Below are 23,185 nucleotides of genomic sequence, written 5' to 3'. Positions count from 1 at the left end.
AGTAGTAATTATAATTACATGTAATAAAACTTTTAGCATGACGGGTGTATAAAATGTTTGTTGCTTTAACGTAAACTAAAACTTTTTTATAAACGGTAAAATAGGGTGACATATTATGGTGAAAAAGAACATCATGGCAATTGGAACTCTAATTATTACCATTGTTGTATACTCTTTGACGATTGACAAATGGTATTTTTTCTGCACCTACATGTTATAATTTGTTTTATTAAAATATTGTGCTGAACGTGAAATAATTGGCGAATGTTCCGATTGATCCAATTGCATTTACATTATTTGTCGGCAGGCAATTTATAGCATTAGATATTATTAATTTCTATGAACTCAAAAAGCGAAACTGACGAAGCTTCAAGGTAATTTTATTTGTCATTATTTTGCGATGTTAATTTTTATTCTAATATGTTACAATTTTATATTTATATCATAATATAATGTAATACTTATTTATATTTATTGTATCATATGCGCACTATCACAAAGACAGATTCTAAAGGTTAACCATTACTTGCTATTTTCGCTCTTTGTTTTGTTGAGTAAGTTTCAAATTATGCACTTTGTTTCAGGGGGAGGGAAGCATCATCGTCAAATAATAACTCAACCCCAAACAACATTGCCGAGGAACAATCTCAGCCAGTTTTATGCTTGAATCCAGTATCTGGTAGCACTCAGGACATCATGAAGCGTGCAGCTAAGGAGCTGATTGAGAGATATTTCTATCAGCTACTCGAAGGCTGTGGGAATCCAAACTGTGATAATGAATATTGTGCATCAAGTCAGAAGGTAAACTTTGTTATTAAGGACAAAACATCAAATTTCATTGATGGCCGTTAATTTATCAGAAGTGTTGCAATTTTATTGAAATTGTGCAATGATTTTTTTTGATAAGATTAGATATTATGCAGTAAGGAAATTATTGTAAGTTTTAATGTAAAATTTGAATCATATTGACTGTCATAATTATGCTTTCATTTGGAACAAGGGATATACTGAAAATTGCATTTTTAATTCATAGAATGGTATTTTATTTTAGGCTAAAAAGCTAACAGCCAATGAAGCTGCTGCAGTAGCTATAAAATTAGCAGAGAAGAAGGAGGCTCTTCTTTGTGACAGGCATCCAAATAAAGTTCCTCGCACAGATACAAATAACTGTGATTCAAATTCCAGGTAATATCTTAGTCCATATTCTATACTATACTAATTTTAATACTGTATTAATTCTAATGATATAAGAAATTAAATCTTACATTTTGGTGAAGCACAGTCTTAAGGTATAAAGTTAATTCTACTATGCTCTGTGGTCATTTTACACTCACCGTTACTGCTATGTAAATCTTCAACTTTTAAATTCTCATATAATACATTAGCTGGAGTAACCAATAATTACTAAAGCAATCCTTTTGTATTAGTAAAATGTTTAGTAACTCTGAGCAATTAAATTTTCTTTAATAATATGTTGTATAAGAATTTTTATTAATATTTTGTTTTTGTAATTCAGCACATGTGAAACATCAAATAAAAAAGTTAAAAAAACCAGCAGTAATCAAAAGACAGACACATTGTCAGAGAACAAAGAGCAAGAAGACAGTCAAGGTAAAGAAACGGCAAATGAATCTAGTCCAATAATAAAACAACAAACTGAATGTAAAGATATTAAATCTACTAGTAAGTGTTTTGACTTACTTATCAATTGTTTATTGACGCATTCAATGCCACTGTCACATTAAAGTGAACTCACCGGATGAGTTGGTGGCAGTGAAGGTGTTAAAAATAATGTAGAATATTTGACTGTGATAGACAGATAGCGTGCCCAAAAACTAGTTATTTTGTTATAGATCTGATACAGTATAACAGTTTTATAGGGGAAAATGTAAATTCCTCACTCTATTTACTTTTTTTATAAAATTCATAAAAACAAAATTTTCTGTCTCCGTTAATTATATTATTATTGTTTATTATGTAATTAATTCTAATGACTAGTTGATTTATCTTATAGTTTGCAGGCCTAGCTTGAGTCAGCTTTGATTTAGAGTTTTTACCAGACTAGATCTTTTTTGTTTAATATATTGTTACTAGATAGTGGTCCTTTAACGGAGGAGAGAATGCGTGAGCTATGTGACGAGTGCCTGCAGAGTCAGTCGGCGCAGAAGTTGTTATGGGCTCTGGGGTCAGCGTTCCGGCAGCCACATGTACTTGCTCAATCATTTCGACGTCAAATCAATGAAAATGAACCAAAACCTGAAAGCGATGTTAAAAAAGGTAAGAGGTCAAAAAAAAAATAGAAAAACTGTTACATTGTAGTTACAAATTTTATATACGGATTTGTACTTTAATTTTTTAGATAAAGAATCTAAAGCAATGTGCTCATCAAGTGATCCAGATAAAGACATAGATAGTGTGACGGGCCCAGAGTTTGATGCTGCCTCGTGTCACAGAGCATTCCTGTATCTTGCTAAAGTAAGTTCAAACATGTTTAAGTTTCTATCTTTAAATCTAGATTTTTTTTAATATAAGGTGGAAGACGAGCAAGTGGCCTGAATAGGCCGAAATAGCGACACGACTGCTACCTATAGACATCTTTATTCGCTATTATTTTATCTTTAATCGCTGGAGACACAGAAAAAAGTATCCCCCTCCTACACATACACTTCTCCGTCATATCGACTTTCCCACTTTGATGGTGGGAAGTTAAAGGGGACTAAACTTAGGCCTCCGGCACACACACTCATCAGATTGTACGCGGAATTGCTTCCACTTCACGCCTGTCTTCTATGCGATTGTGGTATTGCATGGATTGAGTCAGTTTATATGTGCAACAGATGTTGTTAATTACAGGTGCCATCAAAACATTACAATTCAGTGTTAGTCTCAGCACTGGAAACATTAGCCTTACATCTGAAGATAGATTTGGAGATCAGTAAGAAGATTTCTATGGAGGATGTGGTGAATTGCTTCGTGATAGCTTTTGAAATACCAGATATTGGTTGTAGTGATTACCTGGAGGTTGCTCTGCCCACGTTATGTCACGCTGTTGAATATTTACCTATTAAAGGTAGGATTTTTATTATTTTTATTCTTATTACAAATTGATTTGTTACACTATTTCAAAATGTGTCAAAGTTTTTTAATAAAAATGATTTATATCTTCATATTTAAGTTGTTGGAGTTGTAACATTTGAAATATATAAGATGTTGTTTACTAAACCAAATGATTACTAGCTATCGCCCGCGACTCCGCCCGCGCGGTATTAAAAAAACATAATAAGTAACCTATGTGTTTTGCCAGACTATAATCTACATCTTAAGATACCCGTTCTAGAGATACCTTCAAACAAACATCCATACATCCAAACATTCGCAATTAATATTAGTAAGATTAGTGCCATTTGAGGTGTTAAATTAAATCAATTTGTTTTCTGGTTGCTCAGTCCTCCATCTGTTGACTAACGAGTGCTTGTTTTATAAGAGGTGACCTTTAACACTCCTGTTATTTCAGCACAAGCTCGACTGGCACGTCTCTGGTCTGAGTACTGCAAGGAGAGCTTGCGTCACATCCTGGAGGCACTGCAGCAGCTCATCACCCTGAGGGTGGTGTCCACTAATTATTCCAGGATATATCAAGTGCAGGATGATGAATGTGTCACTAAAGCCACAAAGCTCATGAAGGTGAGTTTTAATTTAAATTAAGTAAATCTCCTAAACTTTCAATAATATTCAAACCGACAAAAGCAAAGGCAACTCTAAAACTATATATTTAAGGTTATTTTTTTACACCTTAATATCGTGTTTCTTCGGGACTTAAGTTTAGGAAAGAATTATTTGTGCTTAGTGGAAAAAAGACTTGAGGATTCTCATTTCCTTTTAACAGTTTCTAACTTGTAACCATTCAAATTTAACTCTAGGCTTGTGCAAGGATATGGTTTAAGTCGAATTTCGGGATTTGAACCGACAATCGATACATTGGTAACTTTAACCGTTAAGCTATTTGTAAGTTACTAACAAGATATGGATTTCTATTGTTAGAAAAGACGTATAACATTGTTATTAATTGCATTCAATAGATAGTATACTACGCGAACATGTTGGCTGGTGAGGTGGAACAGAACCCTCAGCAGGAGGAGGCTGTGGTGATCACCAACCAGTTGGACCCTCTTGGTGATGCGTTGCATGACCTGCTTCCACTCTCCTCCATGAAGACCTCAAAACAGTCATTACCTGAGGACCCATTAGGTATAACAAACTTGTTGTTAAAGAACAAATCTTTTTACTGGTCTTATTTGACAATTTTCAGGAAGATATATTATAATTCAACTCGCTCTTTAAAATTTATCTACCTGTTTAGGCTGAAACTGCTGGAATTTTTAACATTATTAAAAAAAAAAACTACCATTGTAGGAAATGTATTTGAGTAAAAAATTACTACTCTTATAAATTTACGTGAAACTTTAAATTCGTAGATTTAAATTTAAAACTAATACCTTGTAATAAATTTCAAACATTTTTCTTTGTATTCTGAACTGATTTGGTTTTAATATGGAAACTTCAACAGTGAAAATAAAAATAAATATACATACTTGTTTTTTTCGTTATATCTCGTTATTTATGACACTTGGTTTTGCAATCTGCGGGTCCAGGGTTCGAATCCCGCCATGTACCAATTAGATTTAAATATGTAGATTTATTCGACATTCTTACGGTGAAGGAAAAACATCATGATGCTGCACATATCTGAGAAGATATTCAATGATATGTGTGAAGTCAACCCGCACTAAGCTATGGTTGACTATGGCCTAGTCACCCCTAACTTAGGGTAGGCTGTGTGCTCCTCAGTGGGGACATATAGTGAGCTGATGATGATATATTTATACTTTATGTAGAATGTAGAATATAACCTTACTATTGTTTCAGCGGTTGAACTGAAAATAAACTCGTTGGATGTGAGGAAGCCATACTTGCCGTTCGAGGAGTTCTACAACGAGCCCCTCAGCGACAGTATTGAAATGGACATTGACTTCGCCAGCTATAAAACTGATGTTAATAGCGGTGAGTTAGTTAATAATTTATACATCTCGTATCTAATATTGAAATGAAAATTTTCTTTATAAAAAACATGTTTTTTCCTCTCAGCAACAAAGTTCGCGTTCCTAAACTACCCGTTTATATTGACTGCGGCGACAAAGTCCCTCGGCCTGTACTACGAGAACCGTATCCGTATGTACTCGGAGCGGCGCGTGTCGCTGCTGCACGCGGTGGTGGGGGCCGCACCCCCCATGCCCTTCCTGCGTCTGCGCGTGCGTCGCTCACACATCATTGCGGACGCGCTCGTTGAGGTACGCACTTATACGTACACACCAATTGACTATACTACTGTAAGGACTAAGGGAAGACATGTCTAACTGTTTATCTGATCGGAATTTAAAGTCAATTAGTTGGTAAATCTAATATATAAATTCTCGTGTCACAGTTTTCGTTCCCGTACTCCTCCGAAACGGCTTGACCGATTCTCATGAAATTTTGTGAGCATATTCAGTAGGTCTGAGAATCGGCCAACATCTATTTTTCATTTTTTTTTTAATTGCGCGCGGACGGATTCGCGGGCAACAGCTATCTATATATATATAAAAGAAAGTCGTGTTAGTTACACTATTTATAACTCAAGATTGGTCGAACTGATTTAGCTGAAAATTGATGGGGAGGTAGCTTAGAACTAGGAGACGGACATAGGAACTTTTTTATCTTGTGTGCATTTTTTTTATTCCGCGCGGACGGAGTCGCGGGTAAAAGCTAGTTTCTAATATTCATTAATGTAAAATCGTTATATGCTTCCAGTTGGAAATGATTGCGATGGAGCGAGCGCTGGACCTGAAGAAGCAGCTGATGGTGGAGTTCGAAGGCGAGCAGGGAGTGGACGAGGGTGGCGTCAGCAAGGAGTTCTTCCAGCTTATCGTCGAGGAGATATTCAACCCCGACTACGGCATGTTCACGCAACAACCGGATTCTCATACCGTCTGGTCAGTATAAGAAATATCTATCAGATTATTTAAAACTAGTTTTTACCCGCGACTTCGTCCGCGCGGAATAAAAAATGCACACAAGATAAAAAAGTTCCTATGTCCGTCTCCTAGTTCTAAGCTAACTCCCCATAAATTTTCAGCTAAATCAGTTCGACCTATCTTGAGTTATAAATAGTGTAACTAACACGACTTTCTTTTATATATGTAGATACTTTGTCGATAAAACAGTGCAGTCTATGTCGGTAAAACAGTTCAGTCTATGTCGGTAAAACAGTTTTGTATTAGTTATAAATAATACGATTTATTAAAGCATACGTTCAGTTTTTCAATATTTATTTATTCAGTAATGATATTTCCAGGTTCAACCCGACATCATTCGAGACTGAGGCTCAGTTCACGCTGATCGGCATTGTTCTGGGGCTGGCGATATACAACAATATCATCCTGGCGGTTAACTTCCCCATGGTGGTGTACCGCAAGCTCATGGGCAGGAAGGGATCCTTTGAAGACCTCGCCGACTGGAATCCTGTCAGTACTGTACCAGTTTATAACAATAACTTGTTAAATACGTTTATAATTATTGAATTTACTAATCTTGTTAAAGGAATAGTTTTTTTGTATAGGTTTAACTGACTGGGTTTCGACTACAGTGACATCTAGTATTGAGACATTATCATTCCTCACTGACAGTAATATGTGTGACAGAGTAACAAGTGTCACTGAAGTTGAACCTCGCAGTAATACTGAATTACTTATGAAGTCACAATCTAGTATTATAAATATTAGTTCTCAAATATTATAAGTGTGAATGTATAGATGGATGGATGTTTGGATTTTTGGAACAACTCAATGGATCTTGATGAAATTTGGTAAAGATGTAGAACATAATCTGCAAGAATATATAGGCTACTTATTATGTTTTTTTTAATTCCTCACGGATGCAGTCGCGGGCTACAGCTAGTCATTAATATTTTAGAATTTCATCTTTATTGATAATATTTTTTTTTCTTTCAGAGTTTATATAACGGTTTAAAAGATATGTTAGATTATTGCGGAGATGATTTAGAAGAAGTGTACTATCAGACGTTTAGGATATGCTACAAAGATGTATTCGGCAACAACTTATTCCACGATCTCAAAGATGAAGGAGACAGCTTGTTTGTTACGCAAGCTAATAAAAGGGTATGATGTTTATTTAATTTAATTTAAACTTTAGTATCTGCATATAATGTTGTCTATGCATTTTCAAAGAGATTGTGAAATGCTGTGTCAATACAAGTGTCATATGACATGAATTTTTTAATTTATAGTCAAACAAGGATATCTGAACCGTTCAAAAAGGCACTGCTGTTTAGGTTGGTTCTGTCATAGAATACGATATAAAAAAAAAAATTGTTTTTTTTTTATATTTCAAGGTGGCAAACGAGCAAGCGGCTACATGAATTCGTCGAAATGGCATAGCGACCGCTGCCTATAGACATTTGCAATTGCAAATGCGTTGCTTACCCTCAATTTAACCTTTCTATGCATCTCCTCCATCAAATCCACTTCCCCTTCCCATCCTTTTCTTATAAGAAAGTGGGAAGGAAAAGACTGAAATTTGGGTATTAACAGGGGGGCGCTAGTGAGCTTTCATAATTTAGTTTTTGACTTAAGTAATGACTTCGAGGATTAATTTGATTGTATTTGTGTTACAGGAGTTTGTAGATCTGTACGCGGACTTCTTACTGAACAAGTCAGTGGAGACGCAGTTCCGTGCATTCCGGCGCGGCTTCGTCATGGTGACGGATGAGAGCCCGCTCAGTGCACTCTTCAGACCTGAGGAGATCGAGACCCTCGTCTGCGGAAGCAAGGTTATTATATATCTAACAATTGATGCCTTCACTGACTAAATAAATGTGCTCTCCGCAAAATACTGTACATTCTGTATTGAAGTCTTAGCTAGCTTTAGGAATATTGACGTAAAAGTAGTTGGGGGACTTATTCATGTACTCTCTCTCTCTCTCCCCTCCCCCCTCTCTCTCCTCCCCCCTCTCTCCCCTGAAACATTTTTGGATTTAAAGCATAAATAATTTTTTTTAATTATGCTCTCAGGGTTTGTCTTTATAACGTAATTGTTATTTAACAGAATTTCGATTTCAACGAGTTGGAAAAGTCAACGGAGTACGATGGCGGGTACACGGCTGAGTCGCGTATAATAAAAGATTTCTGGTGCATCGTTCACAACCTGTGCATCGTGGAGAAGCGCAAGCTGCTGCAGTTCACGACGGGCTCGGACCGTGTACCTGTAGGAGGTCTCAGCTATCTCAAGCTGGTCATAGCTCGCAACGGTCCTGACTCCGACCGTCTGCCAACTGCACACACCTGCTTCAATGTGCTGCTGCTGCCGGAGTATGAATCCAGAGATAAGCTCCGTGATCGTCTCATGAAGGCCATCTCATACTCCAAAGGCTTTGGAATGCTCTAGATGCCATCCATCCATCACATACAACCCACCCGGTACACACACAGTGGAAGCGATAGCTTTAAAGGTCATCATACATTAGATAAACTCTACGCTGACTTTAATTATTGAGAGTCGATTGGATCTAGTCTGGGTCGAGTTTGTCAAATGTGCGAGGACCTTTATGTCCTACTCATAGATGGCTCTGTAACGTGAATAAATGTTTGTTGTATTTATACGAACATTGTTGGTTTATTTTTACGTATAGGTTTTTTATATGCCATTTAACTTGAAGATCCATGTTCATGTGAAATCAATAATATTGGATTATTTTCAAGTTTTAAAATCTTTGAATTTGTGATTTATTAAGATAAAATTTTATCTTTTGACACTTTATTTATCTTTCTGATAAAACAACAGAATATGTAATGTGTACATGCATCATATGAATTTTAGGAGATTTAAGTGGGTAGTTGAGAAATAAAAATCAGTTTTGTTTTGTAATATATTTTACTTTTAAAATTTTCGCTTAATAGGTAAAAAAATATTTTATCTAAAAATATAAGTGTTAGAGATAAAAAATTCCTGACTGCGCAATATAGAAATTGTTAGATGTAAGTTTTTTCAAACTACCCTACTTTCAATGGTCGTGTTTTTTTTTATTTACAGTAACTTAGTCACAATCAATTTGTTCATTAAAGTTTACGAGATATTCCTAAATAATTTATATTAATTAATAATAACTAATATTAACCTATATTATATTCTGTATAACGGAATAAAAGTCTTGATAATTTGTTGAAACAAATCATAAAATGGGCTAATGCTAGTTTGATTAAATTATAAAATAATTGCCCGAATAAATAAAAAAAAAACTTAGTTAATAACATTGTTTACGTTTAAGTTATCTGTCAATTTGAGTGTTGCACTTTAAAGTCAAAGCTTTTTCACAATGTATTAGGTAATTCTTGCCATGTATACATACAGTGAGGAAAAATTGTTCAAATATATATAAAAATAAACAAAATAATAAAAATAGTTTATTCTAAAATAAATAAATCTAAAAATTAGATAAATTGAATGGTAATTTGCCTATGAAAATATTGCTTGCTTATATCGAAATGCATTTTATTGATACAACAGCAATATTAAAAGCCATTTTGATACTATTTTGTACTATCTTGTCGGTAAGTTGTTCAGTCTTTGTATAATATTTAGGGTAATGCTTTGGTAAGTCACCTTTTTCGCCTTAATCCAAAATGTTGCCATCTTTTTCAGTCTCTAGAAACACAAGGATGGCAATACGATTGTTACAATAGTTGAAATTGTCGGTTAAGATGCGATAAGTTTCATCTTGACGGTGTTGAGGCGGAGGTCGTGTACAGCTAAGGGGAAAGGCTGTCGGCAGGGCGGAGACTCCGCCTGCAGCAGTGGTAGGTTGGCGGAGGCGCGACGTAGACGATTTTTTGGCCTGTAAGGTGTTTAAAGGTTAACACGCATTAGTAAACTTTTCGTACTCGCGTTAACTCGCCTTGACGTCGAGGATTGAACGCTTTCTACCCGCGGACCTTTTGTCTTCAACCTATGTTAACAAATTTATATCTACATGTGGCTCATTCGGCGACGGCGAGGCGAGGCGATGCCGGGAAGGCGAGCAATGCGCGTTAACCTTTACGTTCGACAAAACTTTATTGAACGTTTTCCTTTTTATGCTAGTGCTTTAACAGTGGAAATCTGCTATAAAAATACTGGATATTAAAAAAAAATGTATGTTAAGAAAACATTTTCTGTTCGTTTTGCTTCTACGAGTCATAGATTAATTGTAATAAAATTGATGTTTAATGAATGTGGAAAATGTCAATGATAATTGAACTGCAAATTATTCAAATATATGTTTGCGATTTGTAAATATCGTTTGCATCTTTATTTCTACCAATATTAGTTTATCAAACTCTTACAGAACAATATTTACAATATGAGAAACTAATAATGCAACTAAAGTTAGCTTCCCACTTAAGATCGAAATGTCATAGCATCGAAAAACGCTAGAACGTTGTATAAAAATTTGATTGCAGCTTTTCTCTCCATTTGTGGCTAATAGACCGACAAGGATATCGGTGTAAGTAAATCTAATTTAAGACAGCTAACTATCGCCCCCTGTCGTCGTCAAAAAAGTGTATTTTTAAATGCCATTTTATATGCCTATTACACATATTTTCTGTGAGACCTTACCGCGACAGTAGCGCCTCTCTCACCGGCTTAGAAATCCTTGTTTGACTATTTATATGCTATAAATGGTTTTTGACCTTTTCTTATAATTGCAATGCGGGCGACAAATGACATAAGCCGAATCCACAACTACACTCCTTATATCGTGTTTTTGTATAGCACTGATCTGATTATAAAGTGTACCTGTGCCTGGCATCGCACGAGCACGCCGTGTCAGTGTATATAGCGGCGGCGGCGATGCGACGCGCGTGACGCGAGCACACCCGCGTCACCTCGGGCTCGTCGTGCGCGGGGTGCGCGGGGTGCGCGGGGTGCGCGGCGGGCGCGGAGAAGCGTCGCCGCGCGCGCACCAACGACGCGTACGTCGGCGCCGCTACCCGCTCCACCTGACACCCGAAAACTGATTTCATGTTATACTACCGTTACCGATCCCAACGACCATTTATGTTCCTTACAAATATTTCCATAGTAACCCAAACTGTAAAGATTATAGGCACCGAAAAGAGTTTTATGCGGTCGCATAGCACGAAGATTCGGCTCGATCGTCGAGTTACCAATGTGCCATTGTTTTATAAAATAGATTACCTCGAAGCCGGCCTGCTTGCGGTGGCGGCGGCGCGCGGGTGCGGCTGGCGTCTCCACGCGCTTGCGCCGCGTGCCCTCCGCCGACCCGCCGAACAGACCGCGCTCTTCCGCCACGCGGATCATGTATTTCGCGTCAAGGCGGGTTATTTCCTATTTGAAATGAATTAGTACCGGGTTTCGTAAGTTATATCTGTCACAGGTTTTCATTTAACGTGACATAGCGTTGAATAAAGCAAAAAATACCTTTCTTTGAATGAGACCGAGGTAGCAGCCATCTCTATCTAGAATATAGTTGATGTCCAGTCCGTTCCCTAAACCTGGTAATGTCTGAATTTCAAATAAGTCACAGTCTGGCACCTGCGAGTATTAAGAATAAATAGGCTTACTGTTAGCGCTTAATATTTTATTGCGCCAAAAGACAACACTTAACATTATTTAAAAAAAATATCAAAAACTAAATTTTACGTATCGGAAAACTTACGTATACATCAGGACTATCTTTATCAGGATCTCTTGGAACGACATAGTCAGAGGTATTGTCTTCTGGTATGGGCCTGGCGTTAGTCGTTCCCGGTCTCATGGGAGGAGAGTTATTCGTTTGCTTGGATAAAATATTTCGTGCACCTGCAGAACCCGGTCGTTTTAGTTCCTTATCTAAATCATCACTCGAATAACCTTCTTCGTAATCATTTTTATTGAAATCCGATTGCGTCGGATCTATTGATTCAGAAGAATCTGTCGCTGATAATTCTATTTCTTCCTTTGGCTTTTTTACCTGGAACATTTGGACAGTTAAATCGTTGTCATTATTATCTTGGCACATCAGAGAATTATATACTTAAGAGAAGAGACCAAAGTTACTTTATCAAAATTTCAATTTGATATTTAAACCGTGTTACTAACAACGTGGTCCTTGTGCTTCTTGCGGAGCAGGGCGTGCCGCTCGCGCGCCAACCGGTTGGCCTCGGCGACTGCTCGCGTCACCTGCGCCTGGTTCTCCGCCTCCAGCGCTGAGTGCGTCTCGTACAGGATCAGCTGGATCTAACACCACAGCGTATATAATATGTTTCATCTGTCCTTCGTCCAATGCAGGGGATGATTTGGAAAGTTAAGGTGCTTTAAGTTACTCGTAGCTAGGCATTCTAAGGTATTTTTAAAACGTCTATTACCTGTGGTTTTGACATAAGAGTTTTTAATGTTTTCTTCTGTTCTTCCAGTATTGATTGTACTCGTGCTTTGCCTTTCACGTCGATTTGTGATTCTGTGAGAATCTAAAAGAAACGTATGAAGTGAATGTATTTTCGGTAATTTTCTGGGAATATAAATTTTTGCATAGAAATTATTTAAGACAGGTTTTATTACTTCGAGCATGGCCAAATCTCCGCCACGACCGCACACCAAGTCGATGGGGTCAGTGACGGCGGAGTAGGAGTTCGGCGGCGTGGCGAGTGCGGCGACTGCGCCGTCTAGTGCGCTTGCAACGGCCGGGGACTCGCCGTGCACCGGTTCGCTCAGCACGTACACCGGCGCGCCAGACTGCGGCGCCTCCGACGCCTCGATGCCCAGCTCCCGCAGCGAGCTCACGTAGCTGCCCACTCTGGAGCGATTATAATTGAAATAAGCGACTGTGAAAGTACCCAGACGCACATCACCACATCACGGACGTAAAGTGACCGCATTCATTAAAATAATTCTGTAGTAGAGTACCACATTCTCTGCTTTTGGTTATCAAAACAATGATAGATAATTGTAGCTATTAATTTTTAACTGTACTTGTCGCCCGCGCCAAAAACGACGAGTTTGCCGAGGTGTGGCGTGGCGGGCGCGGACGGCGTGCCGGCCTGCAGCGCGGCCGCCAGCTCGCGCAGCTGCGCCGCTAGGTACGCGGAGCAGCGAGGTGAACACGCGTGCGTCTGCACCACCACGCCGCGCAGAGCGTTCGCACGCAGCGCACGGCACAGCGTCGATGCACCCTCGCAGAACTCACGCTCCTAAATACATACAATTGATTTCATTGACATTGACGGCTTGGTTAACTTTAAATTTACCTAATAGAATACAATAGGTACAGGTAATAAATTACATGTTTGCTTGCTTTGAGGAAGAAACTAGTACAACTGCAATTCAGTGTTAAGGAAATGATAGAATGAGGAATTTAAAAACTTTTTACCTGAAGTACGATGATGCCGCTTTTAACAAGATCCAGTTGTCCAATGCTCACATTGTCAGGTGGTCGTAATGTGATAAATCTGTAATTTTGATAAATAAAACTAATACAATTTGTCGGGTTATCGTTTCAAAAGTCTGTCGTGTGTGCGACATACCTGGGACAAACGCGATCGAATCTGTACTCTCCGGCGCACAGCTGTCGCGAGCTGCTGTACGAGTACCCCAGTTCGTGCAGTCGCTTCACAAGCAATGGAACTTTCCTGTAACAAGGCATCAAGCTGGCACATAGGCACACCTCCTTCACTTTTTTTTTCATAAACACTAGGTATATATGTTTAGTTTTTGTATGTTACCAATGTGTTCGTAAGATTTTGTTTTAGGCGATTTGTACAAAGAATGCTAGTCGAATTTGCGTTATAAATGATCTGTATCAGCGTTTCTCACTTGGCTTTGAACGTGTTGACCCAGCCGGTGACTGTGTTCTTGTTGACGCAGGCCGATACGCACTCCTCGCGCAGATGCGGCGGCAGCAGGTCCGTCAGTCTGCACAGATACATTTGATAAACCAGATTCTAACATTACTTATCTAAGCTTCCCCATAAATATCAGACGGGCGGATAACAAACTAAGCAAAATTAACTATAACCACTACACCACATACTATAAGTGTAATTTCGAATAAATGAGGGTTTCCACTGCAGATATCACTACAATAACTTTTTAATATACAGTTGTATATCACAGTTGTATTCAGATTGAAAAAAAATAGGTGAATGTTTCTGCAATCCAACAAAAAATTTGTTCTTACGTGTAAGCTTTGTTCTTGATTCGTATCCTAGCTATGGCGGCTGCAAAATGCACCCTCTGATCCCAGACTGCGTGCTCGATATCTTGAAAGGGAGCGCCGGCATCGCGCAGCAGCGAGGTCGCGCGCGCCTCGTTGTCGCGGCCACGCGCGCGCCACTTGCGTCGTGCTAGCTCCATTAGAAACAGCCAGGTGACGTGCTGGTGCTCACAAAACTAGAAACCATTCATGTTTTTTAATACTTCTATTGATTTTTTATCTATAGCCAATTAAAATAAAGAACGAGAGTAACAAGAAACGTAATAAAAAAGCTTTCAGTTACTTTCGCTTAAAACGACTACAAAAAATGTAAATAGCATTTTCGTGAGCGTCCTCGGCATATCGAAAAGAAATGCCCTCGGTCACGAGACGGCTATAATGCGAATATGATAAGTTCGATTCCCCGACGGTACCTACATGTCGAACCTGCCCTAAGCGAGACTAACAACTGTCCGACCTTGGCAGAAAAATCACGAAACCTGAGCAAGATTTATAGCATCCATTACTTTGGGGCATTTTATCTCATAAATATGGTAATGACAGAGTTGGGTGATTTGCTTAAGTGATTATTATAATCCCAATAATTATTTATATTATGAAGTAGCAAACGTGCAAGCGGCCACCTAAATTTGCCGAAATATCGAAATGACTGCCGCCCATAAACAATCGCAGTTGCATATGTGTTGCCTACTTTAATTGAGGAGTATAAACGGAGGAGAGAGCGCACAAATTACTAGTTAATAATAAAACTTTTTTTTTGTTATGACTCACCTGCGGATAGTCTCCAAAGAAATCGATATCCTCAATCGCCTGATTCAAAATGGTCTTGTCTGTAAAGGAAGATCTAGTGTGAAAATCAAAATGCGTTATTTTAGTTGCTGATTTTTTTACAACTTATGGTATGTGTTACGGGGTCAGAGTTGATATTGTTATGGATTATTCCTCACATATGTTACGCATTACCTCACTTGTACCAAGCTTTAAATCGCGTGCCACAAAATATTCTGTCCATAAACCCAAGGGCTGAACAATAAAAGTGTCATAAACAACGTAAAATAGGTGGAGGTTTTATGGACGTTTTTAGTCACATGATATGATGCTATAGCATATATATGTAACTAGCTTTTACCCGCGACTCCGTCCCGCGCGGAATAAAAAATAGAAAACGGGGAAAAAATTATCCTATGTCCGTTTCCTGGTTCTAAGCTACCTGCCCACCAATTTTCAGTCAAATCGATTCAGCCGTTCTTGAGTTATAAATAGTGTAACTAACACGACTTTCTTTTATGTATATAGATGGATTCCAATGTTCATAAAGTATTGTCTAATATGCCAACCAAAAGAGGGTGGTTGATAAACAAATTATTTATGAAGAATTACACTTAAGACTTGTAAAGTTTTTCAACTAGTGGCATTTTCTTATAGCATTCTTGTTTCGTGTGATAGAATGTGGTAACAATTTCAATATAACAAGCGTGAGCTCACGACCCACACTCCGGCTTGCGAGGCGTGAGGCGTGAGGCAATACAAACACGCCATCGCTTATCGCACGACACCGTGTTCTGATAAACTTAAATAACTCCTGACGCCCCTAAACTAGTTCATAGCGCTGTATGGTGTATTTTACAGCTGTTATTCACTTGTATAGGAACCACACGTTTATAAATGTATATTAGGAACTTGTACTATTTTTTAATTTTACTTGACTGTTTAAGAAATCTGGATAGGGATAAAGTCGTCAATCCCTAGTGCTATCCCAACAAGCCTAGATTTAGTTTCGTGGTCTTAATTTCTATCCTAAGTAGTTTATTACATAGAGAATAAATATGTTATTCTTGCTATTTTAAAGTCATCCATGTTAATAGTTGTTTTTTAATTTCAATATAACCAAATCCAAATTCTCTAGTACGTGTCCATGTTTACGGGTCGTGACTATCTCCATGAAATAACTTCTTTGATCTTAGTTTTGTAAATATAATCTTATAATTTTCCAGTAAATTATGGATACCTTGTTATTTAACGTGTTAGTTTAAGCTATTCGTGTCACTTTATGTTAAATGCCTGCAGAGGTTTAGGCAATCGTTTGTATTTCGCCTTATAACTTGACTTTACAAAGCTGACTTTGAAGGAATACTTAGTTTTTATAATGGGCAATAAAAGATAGATGGGAATGGTTAAACGTAAAACTATACCTATTAAGTTTTATTTCTTTCATAGTGCGTACTTTTTTTTTTCTTTAAATTTTCAATGAATTGTGTTCGTGTGATCATAGACATATCAAGAAATAAGAGTTTCGGTACTTTATAATGGAACTAGTGACACTGAAAATATCACACATAAAGCGTGATATATTAGTAGCATTTTCTGAAATACTTACATCGAAAAACATCATAGATAAGAGAGTACACGCAACGCATTTCTTGTTCATCGGTGAAGTCAACGTTCATTGGAGGCTTAAGAAGCAAGCGGGCTGCTTTTAGAACCTGAAATAAATGTATAAACTTAGAAACTATATATTTTTCGTTTAGCTTTCCACACATAAGTAACAGTGTCATTATACCTCAGTTAGCAGCGTCTTCGTGTAAATGATGTGTCTAAACCACTCAACGCCTTCGTCACTGACTGCCACAATAATGGCCTAAACCTGATAGCCACGGCGAGGCCCTGCTCCACAGTTATTCAAAGTACAATTAATTGTTACCTGTCCTATGTCCCAAGCTGGTCCGGGAGTAGTTTTGACATTTACGGGCGGCGGTGCGTTCGGACTCTTAGCGCACAGCTCGAGGTTCCATGGAGCCCACTCTTCTGATATGTTCTCGGATTCCTGCTTGGTGATTTTGACATCATCCTTTCTAAAATTAAAAAAATCCGATTGTATTGATTCTACACAAATTGGGGTAATCGCGATAATTATTGTCTATATTTTATTAAGGTAATTAAAACCTTTATTGATTAAAAAACCGGCCATCAAGAAGCGAAAGAAACTTTTGATCGTTTAAAGAAAGAAAATTTTTGTAACGGAATCAAAATAAGAAAGAAAAATATGTAACTAGTGCATTTTCTAAAATCTGAGAAAAGTAAAAATCTTACTGAGACGGCGACCGGTTACTGTGTACAGTCATTCCTATTGATTATTTATAATCCATTTAAGCTCCGTTATGAAGATATGCATTTATCCTAGAAGTTCCCATGATAGAACCGTTGTATAAACAGTGTCTAGGTTTTTATTCCCTTTAATTATCCATTAAAATTGTAAGGAAATGTAATAAATAGAGAATAAATAAATTTAAAAACGTTACAATTCAATATATACACTTGTCGTAAAATTTTGATTTGTCTGACTTTTGTTTTGTATCCATGACGCTTGATTATTTTTCCTCGAAGTAAGACGAAAAAGTTTACTTCAGATGAGTTTGTATTAAAAAAAATCTGATCCTACTAATTTTACGTAGGGTAGACAGAAATTAGTAACTCTTAAATTCCTTTTGATTAGTAACGTACATACGAGAAATGTTTCATCAAAGGTATTGCTGCATGAAACCTATAAATACATATGAGAAACGTATTGTGTGGGTCACGGTCATTCCATAATTAGCATATCTGTATGTATAAAAATCGATACACTATATTTTTAGTAATGTATGGCAGCTTGGTGATTTTAATTAGAATAATGTATTTTCATTATCACAGTAATTCAGCGGTTTGATGAATGCAACATTACACGATATGTGCTGGTTCGATTTAATTTTGTCTCTACTGACGCGCGATATATTCCTGATTGAACCTGCCTTTCTGTTTGCAAAGATTTCTGCATGTCGACAAGCAGGAAGTACTGCTTCAGGCGCCACTCCCTGTCGCTGGGCAGGACCAGGCGCTCCGCCTCACTAGTGTCGCCTTCCTGCCGTGCAGCATCTTCCTGACTGAACAGTTCAGCAAGCAACTTTGGATATTCATTGAATATGTTCCCGTCACTATACTCACTGAGCGCCAACCATAACGTGTTAGGGTCATATTTGCTTGGCATTTATTTAAACGTATTGGAATTTTACTTAAGATCTTAGTCAAAATGCCTGTAAGTTAACCGATTATTTATTTTTATGGTGTAGTAGCTGTTTGCTCGAGTGCCTGACGTCTACTGAGCGCTCTCTAAACGTAGTGTGGAATATCAACCACCTGTTGCGGTATCACGCATTCAAAAGGTTCGCGTATTCATTTTGACTTTTTTGGCTTAAAAGCTCTCTGGAAACTCTTACACAAATATGGCCTAAAAATGCAAAGCAACGTAAAGAGTTGTGATGATGAGAACTCACCTGTAGTAACTGTATCTGTACTCATCACTGTATGGTATTGTATTTATCAGTGACAGTACGTAATTTATTCACTGTTTTTTTATGATCTAGTTTAAGATATAATAATTTTTAATTTGAAAATCAACAAAAACCATTGATACTTACAAATATATAGCATGCATTACAAACATTGATCTCTAAAATAGAGATTGCTTGAAAATGACAGCTTTTCCTTCGTTCCGACTTATCTCACGTAAAAGTTAATTCTATCTATATTATTAGTTCGAATTCAAACCACCGCCTCAAACCGCTACCATCAGCCCCAAAGTGGCGAAAATCAAATAGGCACAAAATACTAAATCTCATAGCATTCCATTTATAGGTCAGTGATTACATGTGAAGTGCTACAATCTCCTTGCTTCTACTTTAGTTTCAAAATAAAAATTATTTATGATAAGTAAAGTCAAAATGTCTTGAAACCAACACAATGTCAAGCTGATTGAACGCTAGGGCTACGCTGACCAGTCTACCATCCAAACTAACAATGAAATAGAACAGGGAAGATGTGCATATAAAACTATTAAAATAACATAAATATGGACCGATAATTTATAGTAATACAGATCATACTAATATGGAAGAAGTACCGGCCATTGCAGACAGTTTTGAAGAACGTCGTAAGATTTTTAAAGACATTTGGGATAGCAGTGATTCTAATGATTCTGAAGATCATAATCAGAAGCCAAAAGTTATCAAGTATTACTTTCCACCTATATATATAGCATGATAATTTACATATGTATAATATGTATAACTTGTACATTATACGTATACACGTAATCTAGAGGAATAAGCCTAGTTTCTAAGTTTTTGAATTCCCCAATTAATTAAATGATCTTAATATGTTAGTATCCCTTTAAATAAGTATGTATCATGGCATTAAATATAGAAAGTATATCTTTCCTCCTACTGTACATTAGTAATTCACTACATTCTAATCGTTTTAGAACTGCTAGATTGAGCAATGACGTTATTGCAATAAGAAAGAAGCGCGTAAAGAAATTGAAGAGCGTGTGCAAAAAAGTGTTAGAAATATCTGATCGTAAAAAATACATACAAGAGGTAATGATTTTATTGCTTAAATTTTTTAGAAGCGTAATCTAAATAATACTTGGCTGTTCTGATCTTGTACAATAATATGACGTTATGTCTAATGACGTCATAACGTCGTAGACCCAACGTCGTGAATAGGTAAAGTCTAGTAAAATAAGTTATTGAGACGTATCTTATTAATTTGAAGACAATGAACATATTTATTTTTATAACGATTTTACCTATTTTGTAAAACTAGAATTAAGATAAAACATACGTTTTTTTCTCTATAAGATAACTATAATCGGGACCAGGAAATCAAAAAAAATTAAATCTGCATTTGTCAGGCGAAGAAGAAAAACAGTTAAGAAAGTAAAAAGTACATCATCCTGTAAATCATCTTCTAAGAACTTACCGCTGATGAATGATGTAACGAGCGAAGATAAAAATGATGATGAATCTTCAAGAAATGTTCCAGTTGTTACGCAAAAGGAGGACATTAAAGAAAATACGAAAAAGTTCATAAAAGCCGTCAAAGGAGAAGGCAAAAAGTCACCAATGAGATTTTATTTAAAACAACAGGTTCAAGTCCAACGGGAATTAGCTACATTGACTACAATAAACCTATGTATGTAATATAATGCAATTCTAGGTAAATAAAAGCAATCTATAAAAAGAGAAAAATGATTTTATTTCCAGAAAACAAAATAATTAAAAAAATACTTGGGATGCTTCGTCTCTAACAGGCTACTAAAAACATAGTCAAGTGTGCGGAAACACGGATTTAAGGCCAAAAAAATATTAGATTTGAATACTAGTCAACAGATAAAATTGATTGTTATTCTCCGTCGCCCCATTTCTAAATTGGAGTTAAGAAAGTTAACAAATCAACAATAACTCCTATGTCTCGTACATAAATGTAGTAGGGGTCAGGACCTCCGTGAAGTTGGCCCCCTCACTTTAATTTTTTTAACTTTTTTTTACGCAAATCGTTTGAGAATCGTTTGAGAGGGTTTGAGAGAAAAGAAATATCGTTTGAGAGTTCCTACTTTCTCCGTAAAAACAATTTCAAATTCTAGTGTGAAGTTGGCCCCCTCACTTTACTTTTTTTTATTTTTTTCAATGCGAATAGTTAGAGAGTCGTTTGAGAGACATTAAGAGAAAAGAAATATCGTTTGAGAGTTTTTACTTTTTCTGTAATAAATATTTTAATTCTGGGCATCGAAAGTTACAAATCGGTTTTCCTTTTTTTCCGAATTAAATATGGCAATCATGCACTTGGACGTTTCAAATTTATTGTGTAGGTAGATAATGGTAAGAGAGTGATTGAGAGAAAAGAGAAATCGTTTGAGAGTTAATACTTTTTCTGAAATATATATTTCAATGTCGGAATCGAAAGTAACAAATCGATTTTCCTTTTTTCCGAATTAAATATAGCAATCATGCACTTAGACGTTTCAAATTTATTGTGTAGGTAGAGAATGCTTAGAGAGTGATTGAGAGAAAAGAGAAATCGTTTGAGAGTTAATACTTTTTCTGAAAAATATATTTCAATGTCGGAATCGAAAGTAACAAATCGATTTTCCTTTTTTCCGAATTAAATATGGCAATCATGCACTTAGACGATTTAAATTTATTGTGTAGGTAGAGAATCCTTAGAGAGTGATTGAGAGAAAAGAGAAATCGTTTGAGAGTTAATACTTTTTCTGAAAAATATATTTCAATGTCGGAATCGAAAGTAACAAATCGATTTTCCTTTTTTCCGAATTAAATATGGCAATCATGCACTTAGACGATTTAAATTTATTGTGTAGGTAGAGAATGATTAGAGAGTGATTGAGAGAAAAGAAAAATCGTTTGAGAGTTAATACTTTTCCTGAAATAAATATTTCAATTTCTGAATCGAAAGTAACAAATCGATTTTCTTTTTTTCCGAATTAAATTTGGCAATCATGCACTTAGACGATTCAAAATTATGGTGTAGGTAGAGAATGGTAATAGAGTGATTGAGAGAAAACAGAAATCGTTTGAGAGTTAAAAATTTTTTTGAAATAAATATTTCAATGTCGGAATCGAAAGTTACAAATCGATTTTCCTTTTATTTCGAATTAAATATGGCAATCACGCACTAAGACGTTTCAAATTTATTGTGTAGGTAGAGAATGCTAAGAGAGTGATTGAGAAAAAAGAGAAATCGTTTGAGAGTTAATACTTTTTCTTAAATAAATATTTCAATTTCGGAATCGAAATTTATAGATCGGTTTTCCTTTACTCCGAAATAAATATGGCAATCATGCACTTAGACGTTTCAAATTTATTGTGTAGGTAGCGAATGGTAAGAGAGTGATTAAGTGAAAAGAGAAATCGTTTGAGAGTTGATACTTTTCCTGAAATAAATATTTCAATATCGGAATCGTAAGTAACAAATCGATTTTCCTTTTTTCCGAATTAAATATAGCAATCATGCACTTAAACGATTCAAATTTATGGTGTAGGTAGGGAATGGTAATAGATAGATTAAGAGAAAAGAGAAATGGTTTGAGAGTTAATACTTTTTCTGAAATAAATATTTAAATTTTTGAGATTTGTAAGTTTTTGAAAATCGATTTGTTACTTACGATTCCGAAATTGAAATATTTATTTCAGGAAAAGTATCTACTCTCAAACGATTTCTCTTTTCTCTCAATCACTGCCTAATCATTCTCTACCTATACAAAAAATTTGAAACATCTAAGTGCATGATTGCCATAATCATTTCGGAAAAAAAGGAAAATCGATAAGTAACTTTCGATTCCGACATTGAAATATATATTTCAGAAAAAGTATTAACTCTCAAACGATTTATCTTTTCTCTCAATCACTCTCTGAGCATTCTCTACCTACACAATAAATTTGAAACGTCTTAGTGCATGATTGCCATATTTAATTCGTAATAAAAGGAAAATCGATTTGTAACTTTCGATTCCGACATTGAAATATTTATTTCAAAAAAAGTATTAACTCTCAAACGATTTCTGTTTTCTCTCAATCACTCTATTACCATTCTCTGTCTACACCATAAATTTAAATCGTCTAAGTGCATGATTGCCATATTTAATTCGGAAAAAAGGAAAATCGATTTGTTACTTTCGATTCCGACATTGAAATATTTATTTCAGGAAAACTATTAACTCTCAAACGATTTCTGTTTTCTCTCAATCACTCTATTACCATTCTCTGTCTACACCATAAATTTAAATCGTCTAAGTGCATGATTGCCATATTTAATTCGGAAAAAAGGAAAATCGATTTGTTATTTTCGATTCAGAAATTGAAATATTTATTTCAGGAAAAGAATTAACTCTCAAACGATTTCTCTTTTCTCTCAATCACTCTCTAAGCATTCTCTACCTACACAATAAATTTGAAACATCCAAGTGCATGATTGCCATATTTAATTCGTAATAAAAGAAAAATCGATTTGTAACTTTCGATTCCGACATTGAAATATTTATTTCAAAAA

At 36.2% G+C, this 23,185-nt stretch overlaps 2 protein-coding genes and 1 long non-coding RNA gene across 3 annotated transcripts; 2 read left to right on the top strand and 1 right to left on the bottom strand.

Moving 5' to 3' along the window:
• Positions 1 to 177: 177 nt before the first annotated feature.
• On the top strand, positions 178 to 8,717 carry LOC106707735 (ubiquitin-protein ligase E3A). The gene is made up of 16 exons (XM_045677857.1): positions 178 to 374; positions 585 to 801; positions 1,052 to 1,185; positions 1,517 to 1,611; positions 2,095 to 2,277; positions 2,360 to 2,475; positions 2,854 to 3,070; positions 3,515 to 3,684; positions 4,080 to 4,248; positions 4,927 to 5,061; positions 5,146 to 5,348; positions 5,848 to 6,029; positions 6,392 to 6,560; positions 7,047 to 7,214; positions 7,730 to 7,885; positions 8,161 to 8,717. Exons 1-16 carry the CDS (start codon positions 340 to 342, stop codon positions 8,497 to 8,499), a joined length of 2,688 nt encoding a protein of 895 aa, XP_045533813.1. The 5' UTR covers positions 178 to 339; the 3' UTR covers positions 8,500 to 8,717.
• Positions 8,718 to 9,562: 845 nt separating this feature from the next.
• On the bottom strand, positions 9,563 to 18,326 carry LOC106721189. The gene is made up of 17 exons (XM_014516086.2): positions 18,087 to 18,326; positions 17,004 to 17,150; positions 16,680 to 16,785; positions 15,074 to 15,132; positions 14,267 to 14,478; positions 13,903 to 14,001; positions 13,614 to 13,718; positions 13,460 to 13,538; positions 13,063 to 13,280; positions 12,652 to 12,886; positions 12,459 to 12,560; positions 12,193 to 12,330; positions 11,771 to 12,064; positions 11,533 to 11,646; positions 11,290 to 11,439; positions 10,888 to 11,090; positions 9,563 to 9,946 (listed from the first exon to the last, which is right to left on the bottom strand). Exons 1-17 carry the CDS (start codon positions 18,324 to 18,326, stop codon positions 9,808 to 9,810), a joined length of 2,640 nt encoding a protein of 879 aa, XP_014371572.2. The 3' UTR covers positions 9,563 to 9,807.
• Positions 18,327 to 19,245: 919 nt separating this feature from the next.
• On the top strand, positions 19,246 to 19,633 carry LOC106721270. The gene is made up of 2 exons (XR_006756120.1): positions 19,246 to 19,347; positions 19,599 to 19,633. It is a non-coding gene; the product is annotated as an uncharacterized LOC106721270 (long non-coding RNA).
• The last annotated feature ends 3,552 nt before the right edge of the window (positions 19,634 to 23,185 follow it).

The sequence above is a fragment of the Papilio machaon genome, chromosome 5 (genome assembly GCF_912999745.1).
Source record: "Papilio machaon chromosome 5, ilPapMach1.1, whole genome shotgun sequence".
In the NCBI taxonomy this organism is placed as follows: domain Eukaryota; kingdom Metazoa; phylum Arthropoda; class Insecta; order Lepidoptera; family Papilionidae; genus Papilio; species Papilio machaon.
Note: the sequence above shows the minus strand (reverse complement) of the source record. Positions and strands in the feature narration are given on the sequence as shown.